Below are 17,407 nucleotides of genomic sequence, written 5' to 3' on the forward strand. Positions count from 1 at the left end.
GATTTTAGCAGTGCAGAGCAGCAGCTTGGAAATAACTGCCGGTTAACACGTAGTCTTAATGGGCCACGTTTCAGTCACTATTTCATATTCGTTCCATTGTCTGACAACAGAAACAGAATAAACGTGTAAATGAGAAGAGCTTTATTGGGAATTAGGCTTTAAAATACTGTATATGGGAGGACAGAGAGTAGGAGAGAGGCAAATAAATAAAGGGCAGTCCAGCCATATACTAGGTTTTGACCTAGTCTTGTTTAGGATTAGACATCACTGATACCGCAAGTTTAGCGGCAGCACTGGTCTTTGTATTGTTTCTTGTTAGTGGATAAATAAAAGCACAAAAGAAACTCATACTACTTCATGAACAAAGAAACTTTTTTCTCTGGTCGCTTGTTTTGAGCCACTTTGATGGACAGTACCTGCAGGAAAACGAGGGCATTTGCTAGAAGTGATTGCATTGTCACATTCGGAAGCAGTAAAATAGGGTAATCAGCCTTTTCTCTGAGAGCAACAAATCTCGGGAATACCCTCCCTGTATGAAATACGGACTGCACTGCACTGCTTGGAGCATGTTTAAAATCAAACAAAGTGTGGTCAAAATTTTCTCAATCTGTATTCATGAATGGACTTTCTTGATTTACTCTGATATGCCCGATTTACCCGATGCGGAGCACATTACACCAGTTCTTAAATCACTGCACTGGCTTCCTGTGCATCAAGGGATAGATTTTAAAAACAGACCCCTCAGTTTCATTTGGGACAGTTTACTCAGTGTTCCCAGAATCAAATCCAAACAAGGTGAAGCAGCTTTTAGTTTCTGTGCTCCCCACCTGTGGAATAAGCTTCCTGAATACTTGAGGTCTGCTAAAACTGTCAGATCATTTAAATCAAGGATTAAAATATTGTTTGCTGTAGATTTCCAATAAATACGTAACCTCTTTTTGAGCTCTAACTATTTATTTACTCGTTTTTGCCTTATTTTGAATATATATCTTGTGTCAGAAAGGTGCTGTGAAAATAAACTTGCCTTGCCTAATATGTTTATAACATTTTATTACAGGTTATTAATAATGTGAGTGGGTGTTCAATGGTCATGACTTTTATTATTCTTTACATGGTTAAGATCACAGACCTGGTCCTTCCTTAGTGTAATAGTCATCTTTATTCCCACTAAAATGTATACAAAACATGTTCTATGAGGATGTGATAATGTGACATGACTCAGTTGATGAACGCAGGTGATTGTGATGATTATAATGAAGTTGATGGCAGCAAAAAAAAAAAAAAAATTATACTTTTTCTCTTCTTAGTTCTAAAAACTTCTTCTTTTAGTTTCCGGCAAATCTCCCACTTCAAAAAACATTTTATAAAATGTATTTTGGTTACATAAATAAATATCAATACAAATAAAAATATTGATTTAATCTCATGTATGCGTGCATTTACAGGCTACAGGTATGATATTCTTAATGGAAAAACACACAAAATGCTCACATGGCAGCTGTAAATAAATGTTTTAGTTGGCAAGCAAAAGTTATTAGGTTGATATGTTTGAGGATACCTAACAAGTGCCAGGTCAAATTTGAAGTGTTTATTACCTTTGTAATCTATAAACTGACAGTGACAATTAAAAAAACAGATCGGCAATTTGGGAACTGAAGTTAATTTGTGGCATAAGGGTGACCACTGACATTCAGTTTGGGGTCAAATATTAATTTAAATATTGCAGTTATTTGTTATTACAACCACATTTTTGGATCCGTGGCAGCTATGGCAAAATCCTGCCCAGTTCACAGTAGTGAACAGCAGTCATAAGTGGCCTTTGCAGAATTGCTTGAGGAATATTTTCTCAGGAATAGCTATATCTAGTACAGGAAGTGGCTAGCGGGCAGGTGGGGCGAAGGCAGACCACTCGGTTTTTTTTCTTTTGCAGTAGAAAAAGTATTTTCTACACGGTAAATAACTGTGGAGGGCACAGCTAGGTTGACACCACAGGGGATGTTTGCATCAAATTGTCTTCTTCCTGCTCTGCGCCAAAATCTTTATCTTCGTCACCACTGCCTGGTCCCTGAGGTTACCCTGACCCAAGATTGGCGAGAAGCTATCATCCCAGTAAAAGTAACTATGATTCAGGAAGGTAGGATTGCTTTGCCACCTTGTTTTCTGAATATGAACTTTATCATCATCATCATCATCATTGACTTTATCATTCCTGCAATATTGTTAAGGACGCAGATTTTATATTTGCTGTGATATTTGTTGGATATCTAATTATCTTATTGATGAAATAAAGACATGTACAAACAGTGAATTCATTCTTACTTTTTACATGTTTATAGATTATTACCTCCTCCAAGGAGGCTATGTTTGTGTTTGTGTATTTGTCACCAGGATTACGCAAAAAAGTACTGAACAGATTTGCACCAAACTTGGTTGGTAAGGATGGGGCATGGGCCAGGGCAGAACCCATAAAATTTTGGTCTGGATCCAGGAATTTTTTTTTATCACTTTCCTTAGCATTGGGTGAGAGGGCATTTTTCGACATTTTCGTCAATATTTGGCCTTGGCAGAGGTGGACGCTCTACTGAGTGCCTTTCTAGAGAAGATGTTGTTTTACCTCAGTTGTCAAACAGCCTGCGATGATGTGGGCTTCAAGCCCAGAACATGCTCAGATTCATTATTAAGATGATTTTTATGTTAATGTATAGTCATGATCGAACAGCACAACTGAAGAAGTCAAAGGGGTTTTTTGGATGTTACTGTTTTGCCAGAATAGTTACTGTTTTAATGTTTTGATGAACAAATTTGTAAAGTTTTTTTTTTTTTTTTTTTCTGCATTTGCTGTATGAAGTCGGCCCTGCATACAGAGCCCGATAAAGTCGTATGGCCACATTTCAGGGTTATACGTAAAGGTATAGAGAGATACGGGTATTGTAAGGAAACAGTTGTCAACACCGTATTGTCCAAAGCCCAATGTTGCATCACCACATTTCAGTCAACAGTCAATTTACTCCATTATCAGTGTTTCTGCATGCATTTGGGTGCGTTGTATTAAGGAAATCTGTACGCACACACAATAGAAGAAAAGCAACATTGGGTATTAAGCACTCACACACATAAATCTAGACAGTTCACTGAAGGTGTTAGAGAGGTTTCTGACATATGCTCTGAAGAACGAGGCTTTCGGACCCTCTGGGGTTGCTGTGATTGACATTGTGCCAAACAAGTGGAACAAATAGAGTCACAAAATGCCCACTTGCTCTATCACAAACAAACACAATAGGGAAAGTGAAGGACTATTAAACAACAGGACGATGGTAACACATTTTCTTACATGGTATGGTCAGGTTGTGAATGGGAAACAGGAGCTGAGCAGATGAAGCAGATACCTACTGGATGTCTGCTCGGGGGCACATCCCTGGCAGGGATGTCGGCCTCACTGACCTGGAGCAGGAGCACTTTGTGGACGGGTGGAGCTCCACCATGGTCTCCAAGGTTAGCGTGTGCATGTTCCTGAGTGTTTATTGGTCTGGTTTAAGCTGTAGTATAGTGGTAGCATCAGGAAGACTGGCCAAGAATTGATTACTGCAGCTTTAAATCAATACAGTAAATGATCGTAACACTGACATGGATTCCTTGTGGTCCGTGTATTTTATTGTTTAATCATTCTTGCGTGAATATTCCAGTTTGGCCTGCTGTGCAGTGAGCAGGGGGAGCAACCGTTCACCACCACACTTTACTTCCCAGACATTCTTGTGGGGTCCTTATTGTCAGGACAGCTATGAAAATACTAACTCAATATAAAATGATACACACAGTCCTAAGAAACATTACTTTTACACTTGCTGCTAATGCTCTTTTTTATTTACCTTAATTAACTAGTTACTCTTTAGTTACTGGTCTTTAGTTGAACAGTGTAGAATAACATTTTTTAAAATATATTGCTTTAATTATTAAAATAATTCCTCAGGATGTGCTTGTGCTTGTTTCGTTAGGTAATGCTACATTATTTATTTTTATGACCTCTGAACCCAAGACGTATCCTGCAGATGAAAAATATTGCACTTTATGATCAGTATATGTTTTATGTACTTTTGCCCTTTTTGTCTTTTAATTTACTCTCATTTCTTAATTTGACTTTTTACTAGATTTGGAAGAAAAGCCCGTTCTGTTTGCAGCCATGGCAGTTCAGACACTTTTTACTTTTGCTGAAATCTTCTCGCCCCCTCGGACAGTGTTCTCCATCTTCCTTTTCATCAGTGGTTTCGGACAGACCTCTGAACTATGTGTCTTGTTTTGTACCTGGTAAATTCTGCAACAGTATTTTTATCATACATTAGTGATTTTGAATAATGAAAGATATAAAAAGACAATTATACTGTATATTTTTGATGCTTCCCATTTATTACCTTTTGTTCTTCTCTTAGTTTTTCTTTCTCTCTCTTTTTGTGCAGGCATTGAAATCTTGACTGGCTATGTGCGGGTCCTGTTTTCATCTACTGGTGTATGTCTGGGCTTTGCCTTTGGCTGCATGATGCTGCCACTTTTCACTTACTTTCTAAGAGGCTGGCGATCTCCCCTGTCGGCTTTGTCTCTGCCTGGCCTGCTCTACCTGCCCCTCTGGTGGTAGGTTGCACTCATTACAAGAAAATGCATTCATTAAATTACATTACATTATAGTTGCTCATTTGGTAGACGCTTTTATCCAACGCGACTTACAAGGGAGGGACAACACTAAAGCTTCGGTGCAATAGGAGACCAAGAAGTTCAAATAGGCACATCTCTGCCCTGATTACCCTGTTGAACACCAGGGAGTGTAATTGCGAAAACTCACGTTGGCAGCATATGAGGCAGGTCTAAAAGCTTGCACCTTTTTTTTCCCATCTAATCCCACACAACGGCAGACTTGTGATGTGGCATCACAATACTGCCTATTTCCAAAATATATCTTAAGCCCTAGGGAAAAAAGGTTTTTAAAAAAATCTCCAAATACTCAGTTATCATGCATTTAATCAAGTGCTACAGAGTAGATCATACAGAGACAGGGTTTGTGTTTCAATTCAGTTCAATTTCTTGTCCATCAGGTTTATCAGCTCTGTCTTTTGAGCTGGAGATGCTGGGTAAATTTGGTATTACCACTGGTACAGCCCTGATGTTTACACTCTACCCAACAGTGCTCAGGGACACGGCAGCAGGCACATGTATAACTGTTTCCAGAATTGACAGCTGCATTTCACCTTTTTTGTTACAGTGAGTAAACTGGTCTTAAATAGTGATTATTAATATTTGTTTAATCTGGATATATCTCAGAACATTGACAAATTTTAGTGGAGAAGCATCTGATTTCAACTATATATAGTTTGGGCGCTCTATACACATTCTCCCATCATAATTTCCTCTTGTCCTCCTACAGGTGTATATTTTAAGTACCTGCCATACTAAATATTACACTGGGGACTTTGGCTGTAGTGTCTGCCTTTGCCAGCCTTTTCCTTCCAGAAGGTTTTGGACAACCTCTACCTGAGTAGAGGTCGTCTTAGTTATTCTTAGTATTAGTCACAAAAAAAGACAAGACAAGTGTTTAGGGTGATGCATGCGTTTTGTGTTTCTTACTGTCAAGGAGCAACCTCAGAGTTTCAAGCTTAAACTGTGTTGAAGTAAGATATTTAGAGTTAGGGCCACATTGCTACAATTCACAAAAATCATAGCATTCCCCTCGTACCACAACCCCGGGTACTGCGTTAGCCATTGTGATTGAAAGTAGTGCTTTTTCTGATTCACATGCTCCGTCGATGTCTCCCTGCCTGCACTCTTATCATCAGTTGTGTCTGAGTTGGGACCTCTCATTGGCTCTCCCTCTCAAAACAGCCTCCTCCTCTCTCTCCTCATTTTGTTCTTTAAAGGGGCTACATGTAAGTTTTTGCTATCGCTACATAGCCAACATTAGCATTAACGGCTGCTCACTTACCAGTCTAGGAGCAACGCCAATATTAACTCCTGTTCTGTTTCTATTTCTATCACTTCTTTTCCTCTACTGAAGTTAGTATTCTAACCGAGCCAGACCCAGGCCAGCCACCTCCTCTCGTCAATTTCGGATAGCTAGTCACTGTAGCGTCCAGTCTGCCCTGAGTTCCACATCCGAGGAGGATGAAGTAGCGCTGCTCAGAGGACGTATTCTCTTGTCACCCCCACCCGCTCCCGGCAAGGAACCGTGATCGGTGGCAGAGAAAACTTACACATAGCCCCATTAAGATAATCGGCTATTGACCAAATCATTTTTGGAGCACGGTAACAGCTAAATTGACTTTCTCGTGCGTTTCATCATCAGTGTGCGCATTACTAGAGGTAGAGAGAGACTGACTGAGCCATTGAAGAAGAGGTAGTACTTTCAACCACAATGGCTGACGCGGTAACCGTGCTGGAGGGACACCAAAATAGCCTAATGACCACACTTTCAAAATTGGTCGCATATGTACGGAAGCCCATTTCCACAAATGTGATGAAAAAAAAGAAGAAAAAAAGATCCCGTAAGTTATTATAGAGAAACTTTCTCAAAATACTGACTTTTTTTTGAGAAACTGAGTCATTATTTCAAGAAAGTTTCTCCATTATAATGACTCTTTTTTAAAAATAACATTAGTGGACATGGGTTTCCATAAATATGCGAGCAGTTTGGTTACAATCTGGAGCGAGTGAGAGTTGGAGTACCTTAAAACCCTAGATGTGACTACTGGTTCTGATTGATTTGTCATCAGAATATTAGAAACCTCCTTTTATGTATGCGCACTGTTAATTTTTCAGTGAAGAGCAGTATTATGTGAGCATGTTGCATTTGTTCTGAGTTACATTCTTCATTTGATAGTATTTTGATGCTGTCTCAGAGAAAATATTATTCCAGGTTTGCGGAGGTATTTTAAGGCACCATTATATTATGTTCCTCTTCCTGTTGAAATTATATATTTCCTTTTTTTTTGTCACATCCAGTGACAAAATAACTATCCTTTTAGTTATACCTGACAAATGTCCATTTAGCAGAAATGTGCACAGAGACTTGATATTTGTCCAAGTATTCCCCCCCAAGCTTGGATATCAATGATGCTCCTTCTTCAAGTGGACAACCGGAGACTTCATTTTACCCGCATTTTCCTCCTCTTCGGTGTCTGTGACTGCATAAAGTGTCTTCTGACAACATCTAGAGTAAAAACAAACATAGTGATGCAGTTGCAGTAATGATTCACAGACGCAGAGTAGTGCAGGCCTGTTTTTAAACTTACTGTAGGTGAACTATGTGGGTACCTAAAGCCTGGCCCAAAATAGCATTGGAGTGGGGCCAAAATTAACCAATGCCCTTGCCTATACACCTCACACACTTATTCTCATATTGTCAGAAGTCTTGCCGACCGACTGACCTGTGGAAACTCGCAGTGTGACGACAGAAGGTTTATCCTGACACAGATACCCTGTAGTGTGTGTGGGGTTGCGTGAGTGCAGGAAACACTATTCACCCAGTTACATTTCCATAAAACTTGTTGATGGAGCTACAAAAGATAATATGTCTTGAGCATTTATTGAGTGCAATGTGTTGCTCATGTGCTTTACATGATGGGTTAAATATTTATACTTGAGCCATGTGCTCCTTTTTTTATTGAATTGTGTATTTTTAATAACAAGACTAAGGACTTATAACACTATAAAATTACTTAAGCTGTTTAAAGGAATAATTTGACATTTTGGGAAATATGCCTATTTGCTTTCAGCCGGAGAGTTAGATGAGAAGATTGGTGTCACTGTCATTTGCTAAATATGAAGCTACAGCCAGATGCCACTTAACTTAACTAAGCACAAAGACCGGAAAGAGTGGAAATAGCTAGCCTGGCGACAAAATCTGCCTACCAGCACCTTTTGAAGTTCAATAATTAACACATTGTATCTCTTTTGTTAAATCTTTAGAAAAATCGAAGCTTAAAAACGGCAATTCCCCGTAATGTGTACAGACATAAGAGTGGTATCTGTCTTCTCAACAAAGCAAAGTGTATTTCCCAAACTGTCAAACTATTCCTTCATGTTAAGGTGGGTTTGTTATCGTGTGTTGTTTGTCTCCATCTGGTTACACATAATTCCGGCTGTGTTAGGTATATATTTGTGGTTGTGTTTGTTGAATGTTGGGAATCATGATACATAACATACAGAACGTAATCTCAACACAAGAATTGAAAACTGTACAAATAATAAAAACCCATATATAGAGACAAATCCAAACCTATAATAACCCTAGTCTCTAGGAAACGTTGTGACCGGGAGGTGTAATCTTACCCGGGGAAGTGCAGCATGCGAGTGATGGTGTCAGGCAGTGGCATTCCATAGCTCTCAGGCAGCAGGAGACTGAGCAACCCCGACAAAGCTGTAAGACTTCCCAAGAGGGTGTTAGGCAGTGAAATCGAATAGCTTCCTGTGGCAACACATCAGAGGGAGACACAGTGAGAAACAACCTTGGCCACAATGGTAACGCAGAACAGTTCAAAAAACAAAAACAAAAGGTGGACTTTTAAAAGTCTTAAAAAGAAAGTCTGATGTGGCTGCATCCGTAAACCCAATCCACTAAATCTTAACAGAAACTTCTAAACTAGTTTGGTCTATCCGATCTGAGTGCTAATTAAGCCTGCTTTTATGTTTTTGTTCTAGTGACTTTTGTTCTTGTTTTGTTTTTGTAGAGCTTCTCGCTTCCTGCAGAGGTGGAACACATTCGATGAATGTTTGATGGGTATTTCTTTCTGCTTTAGAACAACCATACTTCTAACAACAGTTTTACAACCCTGTGGCTCTGCTTTTGTCTCTGTACAAAAATGAAATTAAAAGTTTCCAACCACAGTGCAAAGGCAAGCGGGGTGAACTGGGAACTCTAAATTGGCCAAAAGTGTGACTGTGAGTGTGCATTAGCCTTGTAACAGAGTAGCCGGTCTCCCGCAACCCTGATTAGGATGAGCGGTATAGATAATGGATGGATGGACATTTTACAACTTGAAGTGCATCCATGTAGTATTTTAAGGAAGTTAAAATATTCCAGTAACTCCGAGAGAATGTGTTAAGGTCAAGAGAGTGACTGCTTGAGAAATGGGGAGATTAAGATGGAGAAAAGAAAATGTGAGTGTACAATACATAAACAGAAGAGAGGTTTAGCAGAACCAATAACAAAGCAGAGGACATCTGTTTAATAGACGTGGATGAACATCTGTGTGGGGTTTTCATGCATGTGCAAAAACTAAAGGATAAAAAAAAGCTGGATATTTATGGATGCTTTTCTGAATTCTAGCAAGCTAGCATTTTTCCCACATTGATTAAGAGATGACTGAGTGATGGGACATAAACCTACTGTACTTTAGGCAGAGGTAAGAACGTACTTACTTAAGTAAATGAAGTATGGAGCAATGATAGTGCCTATTCTGGAGGCCATGGAGCAGGTGCCAATAGCTGTATTCCTCAGTACAGTCGGGTAGAGTTCTGCTGTGTAGGCGTACACAATGGCGAATGCTGTCGTCACTACAAACTTCCCTATCATCTCGAGTGTTATTGCTAGAGAAATCAGGTCTAGAGGGAATAAAATATGAAATTGGTCAAGGTTACATGTGAGTTATCAATTCAATAAGATGACAATTCAAGCAAAAATTCAAACAAACTCTACTAAAATGAGAACATATCAGGTCAAGTGTTTCCTGTCTGCATGTCTGTATTTGCTTGCATGTGAGCAAATAAACAAACTGGAGCGTCTGACTATGTAAGGATAAAATTATGATACGTAATGATCTTGCATTAACAGAACAAATAAGAGTAAGGCAGAAGATAAAATGTATATTAGTTGAGCTTAAAATGTTGTCCATTGAAGTGTCATACTTGCTGGTATGAGCTGTATGAAGAGTAGAACCAATCCTCCCATGAAGAGGGTTGAGAAGATACTCAATCGTCTGGGACACCAGCGAAACAAAACCCATGACAAAGTGTAGGCTGGTATCTCTACCACAGCCGACAGGAAACAATTGAAGTAAGCGTTACCGTGAAGGTTCACCGTATTCAGGGAAAGCGCAAAGTAGGCGATAGCCACAGTGTTCCTGCGGGGATAATTGTTATTCACAAATAACAACCTAGGAGGCGTTTATTACCCTGTACAGCTTAATGGCATGACACGACAGCGTAGGCAGAAACATAATGAGACTTTCACACCCGGGCACTGACACCTTGTTGACACTTTTGCCGTGGTAGTTGGGTAGCGTAGACAAGCACAGTATGTGGAGATTAATTAAGACTGTATCTGCCCTTCCTCAATGCAGGAAAACAGGACTGGACAAATCTGAGAGGCCTGACTGGATTTTTCCAAAAAATCCCACTGATGATGCCCTCACGACAGCGGTCAACAAAACACCAGCTCCAGTAAGTACAATCAATATTTTTACAATACCAAGGGATAAAATGACTATGTGTAATGTGCTTTTTACTGTCCCTGAATACAACACTATTTAGTTATAAAATTAATGAATTCATTTGTAAAATGTAACAAATTTTGGTGACAGTTTTAAGACTTGGTGCAGGGAATATACGGTGACTTAAATAGTGATATCTGGCTACAGAAGAAGCAGCCTTGATTAATTCATAAACCAAATGTTATTAGCTGAAGAGCTAATAACCAAATGTCAGTATATGAAATGCATTTGTAAGACATTTGAGTGTATTAAATGAAAGCCTTGAGCTTTGATGACAAACATTATATTGTAAAAATATTTGGCATTTGCATCCCTCAATTTTTTGACTGTATAGGGTTAGCAAGTCCTTCAATAGCTCCAAACAACCGCATGCAACTTAGAGCTTATCCACCTGCTGTGATTAGCTCATGACTTTTTTTTTTTTTTTAGTGTAAGACTAAACGGAACTGTTTTTCTAAATCAAAGAAAAATCAAGCTGCATCTGTTTTCAGACTCAGCAAGGAAGTGAGCACAGGACAAATACAGGCATACTGTGCAGTTACATAAAACCTGATTTTGATCTTAGTTACAGGCTTCACAGCACCCGACAGGTCATTATTTGTTGTTAGTGAAATGGGCTGACATGTGGTCGAGGTGATGCATGAACCGGCTGAAACTGTGTGTGTGTATGTATGTGTGTAACAGCGTGTGTATATGTCTATATGTGAGTGCTGAGGTGTGTGTGTGGGTGTGTTGTAGTTGTGCATGCAGGGTCACTGTACTGAATGTGGAGGTCAGATGGGACAGCGGGGACTCACCAGACCAGCCACAGTGTGACAGAGATCCAGCGGATGTTTCGGGAATTTAGCAGGTCACAGATGTTGTGGGCTGTCTGCTTCTGAGACTGACGTTCTTTCTGTGGGGCAGCACAGCACGTGGAACAACAAACGCTTTACACCGGAGCCCTCAGCTGAGAAATAATTTCATTAGAGAGAACATTGTGATTGTATGGCCACTTGCTGAGTGGAACACATGCATGTGCGTATGTTCACGTATACAGTACCCAAATGAAAATCAAACGACTGCAGGCAAAAGTACAATGTGAAATGTGAAAATGAGGGGGCAAAAATGCTTTTAACAATTAGTAGGATACGTTGCTTGCTTACATTTGTAATTAGTTAATTGCTTACATTTGTAAGATAAGCATCCATCAGTGTTTTCTAACAGTATGTTAACTTTTGCATCTTGCTGAATCCTAAGACTCTGGATTCTGCTGTTTTGAACAGTAAACAACTGAGAATTCAGGCTCTAGCTTTATCAGATGTTGCAAAAAATAGGACAAATTACTCCACACAAGCACAGAGAAGTACAACAACACTATCTCATCCAGTTTCCAGCGGTAAGAGGCAAAACAAATGTTAGTGGTACAAATTAAAATGTTTGCTTGGCTCTATGTGTATCAAGAATGTAAAAAAAAGGTCCTACATAACAATATAGAAACATTTAGGACATGCATACATGAACCTCAAACTTGACTTGACTTATGCCCTTGTGCTACCAGCATGAATTGTATATCTCCAAGTTGTGTTTCTACACCATCTATCATTCAAAGTGATGTTGATTTAACCAGCAACACTTTCTGACCAATGCAGCGGCCCCTTGTCTGTTTCCAAGGTGGACAGTGCAGGACAACATGTGTCTACACAGGGGGAAAGGTCATCAGTCTGGCAGTTTTGTTTTTATAGAACAAAGTTCACAGTTCAAAGGCTGGGTGTGTGGGTGGGGCCAGCTGGATGGAAGAATGAAATGTGCAGAACAACCGATACAATTTTACAGCTAATTAAAACCAATTCGCTCCCTTAATGGAAGAACATCACCCAGCTGCTCAACATATATAGTAGCTGCTTTATAATACTGACAGACAATACTTCTCACTTTAACTTCTAACTTTCTACTATAAAAAAAAGTAAAAGCAAACATTCTGATCAAGTCTCATGCAAAAGCGGATTTTTGCATTTTTTTCCTTGGACTGTCCAGTTTTTTCCACTTTTTTGTTAAGTGATATTGTAGCAATACACATCAGAACAAAAGATGACAAGATATCAAATTTAGATCATGTGGCCAAAAAAAAAACAAAACAAAACAAAACAAAAACTGTCTTAGGCAAACTACTCCGGTAATTTAGAGGCGTCGGTTTGGTAATTCTTGGCTAAGTGTCTGTCTGCTTCCATGTAGACAATCGTTCACTCGTGCGGATCAGTAAATGATTACATCACACTGAGCAGTGAACCCTACAAGGTTCATTCTCAATCACACTCCCCGTCTCGGAGGTAAATGTGCCAAGAAAAGCTGACCCACAACAAACCAGTTTTTTTTTGCGCATCTTGTGTAGTCATAGTCAGTGATACATAGATTTGGATCTGTAGTTTTGGGACTTAGGTATTGCCCAGCACCTTGGTGTTTATGCACTCACATAAGCCAGTTTTAATTTGAGCTCTCACCTGCAAAAGACTAAAGATGACCGGCATGGGCTCGATTTTGTTCCTCTTAGCAGCAACTCTTATTATGGCCTCAGCCTCTTTTACTCTTCCCTGAGAGAGCAGCCACCGAGGAGACTCCGGGATGAACCTGCCTCATTACACAACAGAGTGGACAATGCAAGAGAGAGCTTCAGTCCCCTGGCACAGAAGGGAAACATACTATTCAGCAAAAATGCAACTGAGGCTTTTTCCTCATTTTGATTCCTTGTAATGCTAAATTCATGGAATCAGTAAAAGTAAAACCTACCGAACACTAGCCTTCATAAAGTTGGCATAGGCAGATTCTGTTGTGGTTATTAAACTGGCATTACATATGGTACAATCAATGTATATATATTTACTCGTGAAAAATTTTCCACATGGTAATCATGGGACTAAAGAGTGTTTTTTATTGACGAATCTGCCAATTATTTATTCATTTAGTCTTAAAAAATGATAAGGAAGGATTAACACACTGGAACACTCTCCCAGCACAGCTACAGGCCCTCTATACACCAGTCAGACACACAGAAAAAAAAAAAATTATCAGTCCAGAACATAGATGGCAAAATATGAACATTGCCTATAAAAACCCACACAGACACACACACAAGCAAACACACACCTACCTACCACCAGAGAGGCACACAAAGGAAGCCGGGCATGGCAATGCCTAGGAGAAGCATCCTCCAGTCTCTGATGAAGAAGGCCAACAGCGGCAGCAGCATGTAGCCAGCAGCAAAGAACACACTCACGCCCATGGTGGAGAAAATTGTCCGTACACGTGGGCCTAAAATCTCAGTTCCTTAGCACAAGAGAAACAAAAACCATAAGGAATATATTACATAGTATTTTGCAATATCATGAACTAATTAGTGACTAAATAATGAGAATCAGCGAGTAGAGGGGAATAAAATTACCTAACACAAACGCAGCCATAAAATTGGAGATTTGTCCCATACCGACAACGAAGAACACTGCGCAGAACATGGACCAGGATTGAGAAAATACCTGGATGAATGTGAACAATGCCTGGACTGCTATGGTAACAAACAACACTATTTTCCTCCCGTACCTGAAAAGGACATAGAGCAAAAATCACCAAGTATGCATGCTGTGTAGATGGGAAGGTCATTCAAATTCAAACTGACTCGTGTTTGTTTTTACATTGTGGCTGCATGTAAGAGCATCCATTACATACATACATTATTTTCCATGCAGTGGGAAAAGGGTTGCTTTTACTGATGAACCCACAGGGAATTATCTGTCATTCCTTCAGTTTTAATGCACTTTTTAGCCTCTTTTAGCTCATTGTTCACTCATTAACCCTGTCCACCACCAAATGGCAAACTTAAGGACGAGCTGGTGGGGAAAATCAACATCTAGCAGGTAATGAGGCACTTATTTTCTTTCCAGACTTGGTCTAGACATAACCACTGCTAAAAGGGGAGTTAACATTGGACTAACATTCATTGAAGGGCCAGAAGCATTACTCATGTTGACCTGAAGTAAGAAGACAAACTCTTAACATTTAAATTACTGAAAAATCTAGTAACTGATTGACAGTTAGATCTGAAAGATGACATGGAGTTAGAGGTTAAAGAGGACGACGTGAACTTGCGCACTTAAGGAAGAGCCGTTCACATGCATGGGCTTTTGTTTTGGCAGAAAAACTATTGTTGGCATTCGGACAAAAAGGTTTAGTTAATCTTTTCCACATCACCTGTCGGAGAGCTGTCCTGAAATGAAGGAGCCAGTGAGGTATCCACAGAAGAAGACAGAGGAAGTCAGCGGGGTCTTCCACCTGTTATCACACACCAGGTCCCACTGCAAGACACACACACACACACACCCTCACTTGCAGTATGGATCAGATAACATCAAGTACAGTCAAAGTGTCGAATCCCAAAGTTGGCTTTCTTTAGCAAGAAAAAATGCCCCACGGTTATAATAAATGTAAATATCTAAAATTGCAACTTATGTGAAGAGAAAACAATAAATTAGAAATACAATGAACAATATCCATTATCTTAGCTCTGATAAAATATACTACCTTCGTGGAATTTAAAATGTTCACTTTTATCGAGACTGCTGTAGCAGTACATATGTTTTAGGCATAATGTTGACATATGTTGGAACATGTATATAATGGAGGTGGGCAATATATTAGAAAGACCTATGCAAGGAAGAATTGTATTTCTATTTTCCATACGTGTTTCTCATGGGGGTATCTGCAATTACAGTTTATTTTTGTTGTTACGGTTGTTGTTTTTGTTTGGTTTGTGTGTGTGTCTATTTGGAAAAAAAGGTCCCTGTATCTATTCTGACATCAAGATGTAATGCAGTTTTTGTAGCCCAGGATAATCGCAGTGGGATATTAAAACCCGTTCATCTCTGTCTCGCCCAAATCTCAATATCCGACCGTGTTAAAGCAACTTGTGAATAATGTTTCAGTCGTGGCAGCAGCTGCGGCCTCCTCTAAATTTGGGACCGGCGCAGGTGCACAAACCTCAGATGTGATGGTAGAAATGTATACACTCCGGTCATATTCCCACCCGTCCAAGCAGCCTTCTTTTGGCACATCAGACAGATTCACGTCGACGCCGGGCAGCAGACCTCTCTCCGAGAAACTCAGCATGTCATCAAGTTTGTATCTGGAGCACTGGCTGGGCACCGGCGCGCCGCCGTGGCCGTCCTCCTCCAGCGGGCTGCTGCTGTTTCTCCATGCGGCCGTGAGGTTGACGTGCGCGGGCACCCGGCAGCGGTGGGGCGGCGTGTCGGCGAGGAACACGATGGACATCCCGGTGAAACCGTTGGGGACGATGGTCAGGCAGAGGAGGAAAAACACCTGCCGCTGGAAAGGCCCCCACTCTCCGAGGATGGCCGTCGCCGCTTCAAAGTCGCTCATGCTCGCGGCGGATGCCTCAGCGCTGCAGGCGCACAAAAAGTGGGGCAGAGTTAAGAGGAGACGCCAACGAAAGACTTTGCAGTGGGCATTTCAAAAGCGGTGGTTTTGTTTCAGCCGCAAACATCCCACCCACTACCCCCTGTATCAATTTGGCTGTGGTTTCCTAAATTAACCAGTCTTTTAGGAGCAATCCGTGAACCAACTGTAGCCTAAACCAAACACAGTAAGTCTCTCAAGATGATTAACTGGCCCTTTGGTAAAGTTCACACTGTGGCAGGAACACGATGGTTATTACAGCTACCCGTCGTTATGATGAGTTATGTAAGTTCAATATGTTTATTATTCGTATGGTGAAAAATAGTAGGCCAATTCTCTCTGACTCTGTAAATAAGTTTTTCAGTTTCAGCATAGAAAATACAGTTGTCAGGTTAAGATTTGATCATCTCCAGCTGAAAATCTTGTGTCTTGAAATCAGTTAATATCCTACCAACCAGATTAGGCTAATTAAAAGTAATAATACATGTATTTATTCCTTATTATAATTCTGTGATGAAAAAGTGCTATAAAGCCCAAACTTTAAAACAAATGCACAGCGTGGAAACAGCACACCGCCTCTCCAGTACTTTCCAAATTCTAAATCGTGAAAAGTAAGTATAAGTTAGGTCAAATTTGGTTGCATAGCCTCCTATGAACTGGTATGAGATAACGGATCTACCCATCAGTCATATCAAATTATACCAATGAGTGGCATCACTATACAGGTGTGGTCTGAAGCCCCAGCTGAGGAGGGAGAAAACTTGTTTTTATCCAGACAGCCGTACCAAAAGCAAAACACAAAGTAACTGCATTGATGAAGTCCATCGTCAGAGGGCAAGCGAGAGAGAGTCACTGCAGCAGGCCCACTACCATTGTAACGTGAAGCTTTCAACATTTCTTATTTGTGACTTGCCACACAAGACTCAAGATGCACTCCGTGTCTTGCTGTTTCTGCGATGACAGCTGTGACATATTATCTTTGGTCCAAGGTCAGAGTACGGAGCACTGTACTCTCCTTTATTTACAACTCCTTAAAGATCTCCCGTCTCCCTTCCCAGAATAGCAGACACTTTGGTTGGCCCGTTCAGCGCTTCTCTACCTCACACAGGTGTTTCAGGAAAGAGCCATAACCTTGAGCACTGTCATCATTTCCCCAACAACTGATAGGTAAATCGACAGGTATGAGACTTCAGGGCAGTGGTCATAGTTTCATTCAACCATAAATCAGGCAGGCCACTGTCTATGTGTGGGTAACATCCAGTCGAGTATGCTTTACACATTAGGCCCACAGATGCAAGCTTAAATCAGTTTTATAAATCAGTGACATCCTTAATGAATTAAAGGAAACCAACAAACAAAACATATTGACAGCGTACAGGAATATGTTTCCACTCTGCTTGTCAACGTTGGCAACAAATAAGGTTGATTGACACTAATGGCTGACCCCTGTTTCTCTAGACCGCAGTGAATTTGAACTGAATGGAGTTTTCCAACAT

The 17,407-nt window shown here is 40.3% G+C and overlaps 1 protein-coding gene and 1 pseudogene across 1 annotated transcript; one reads left to right on the forward strand and one right to left on the reverse strand.

The window, feature by feature from the left end:
* Positions 1 to 1,995: 1,995 nt before the first annotated feature.
* On the forward strand, positions 1,996 to 4,627 carry LOC120802872 (annotated as a pseudogene).
* A 2,459-nt stretch (positions 4,628 to 7,086) lies between these two features.
* Positions 7,087 to 15,887, reverse strand: LOC120802873 (solute carrier family 22 member 5-like). Its single transcript, XM_040151045.1, has 10 exons — positions 15,477 to 15,887; positions 14,691 to 14,794; positions 13,888 to 14,042; positions 13,601 to 13,772; positions 12,950 to 13,076; positions 11,267 to 11,364; positions 9,886 to 10,100; positions 9,400 to 9,582; positions 8,311 to 8,446; positions 7,087 to 7,189 (listed from the first exon to the last, which is right to left on the reverse strand). The coding sequence occupies exons 1-10, from the start codon at positions 15,873 to 15,875 to the stop codon at positions 7,087 to 7,089; spliced, it is 1,692 nt and encodes a 563-aa protein (XP_040006979.1). The 5' UTR covers positions 15,876 to 15,887.
* Positions 15,888 to 17,407: the final 1,520 nt, after the last annotated feature.

Source organism: Xiphias gladius, chromosome 17, assembly GCF_016859285.1.
Source record: "Xiphias gladius isolate SHS-SW01 ecotype Sanya breed wild chromosome 17, ASM1685928v1, whole genome shotgun sequence".
In the NCBI taxonomy this organism is placed as follows: Eukaryota; Metazoa; Chordata; class Actinopteri; order Istiophoriformes; family Xiphiidae; genus Xiphias; species Xiphias gladius.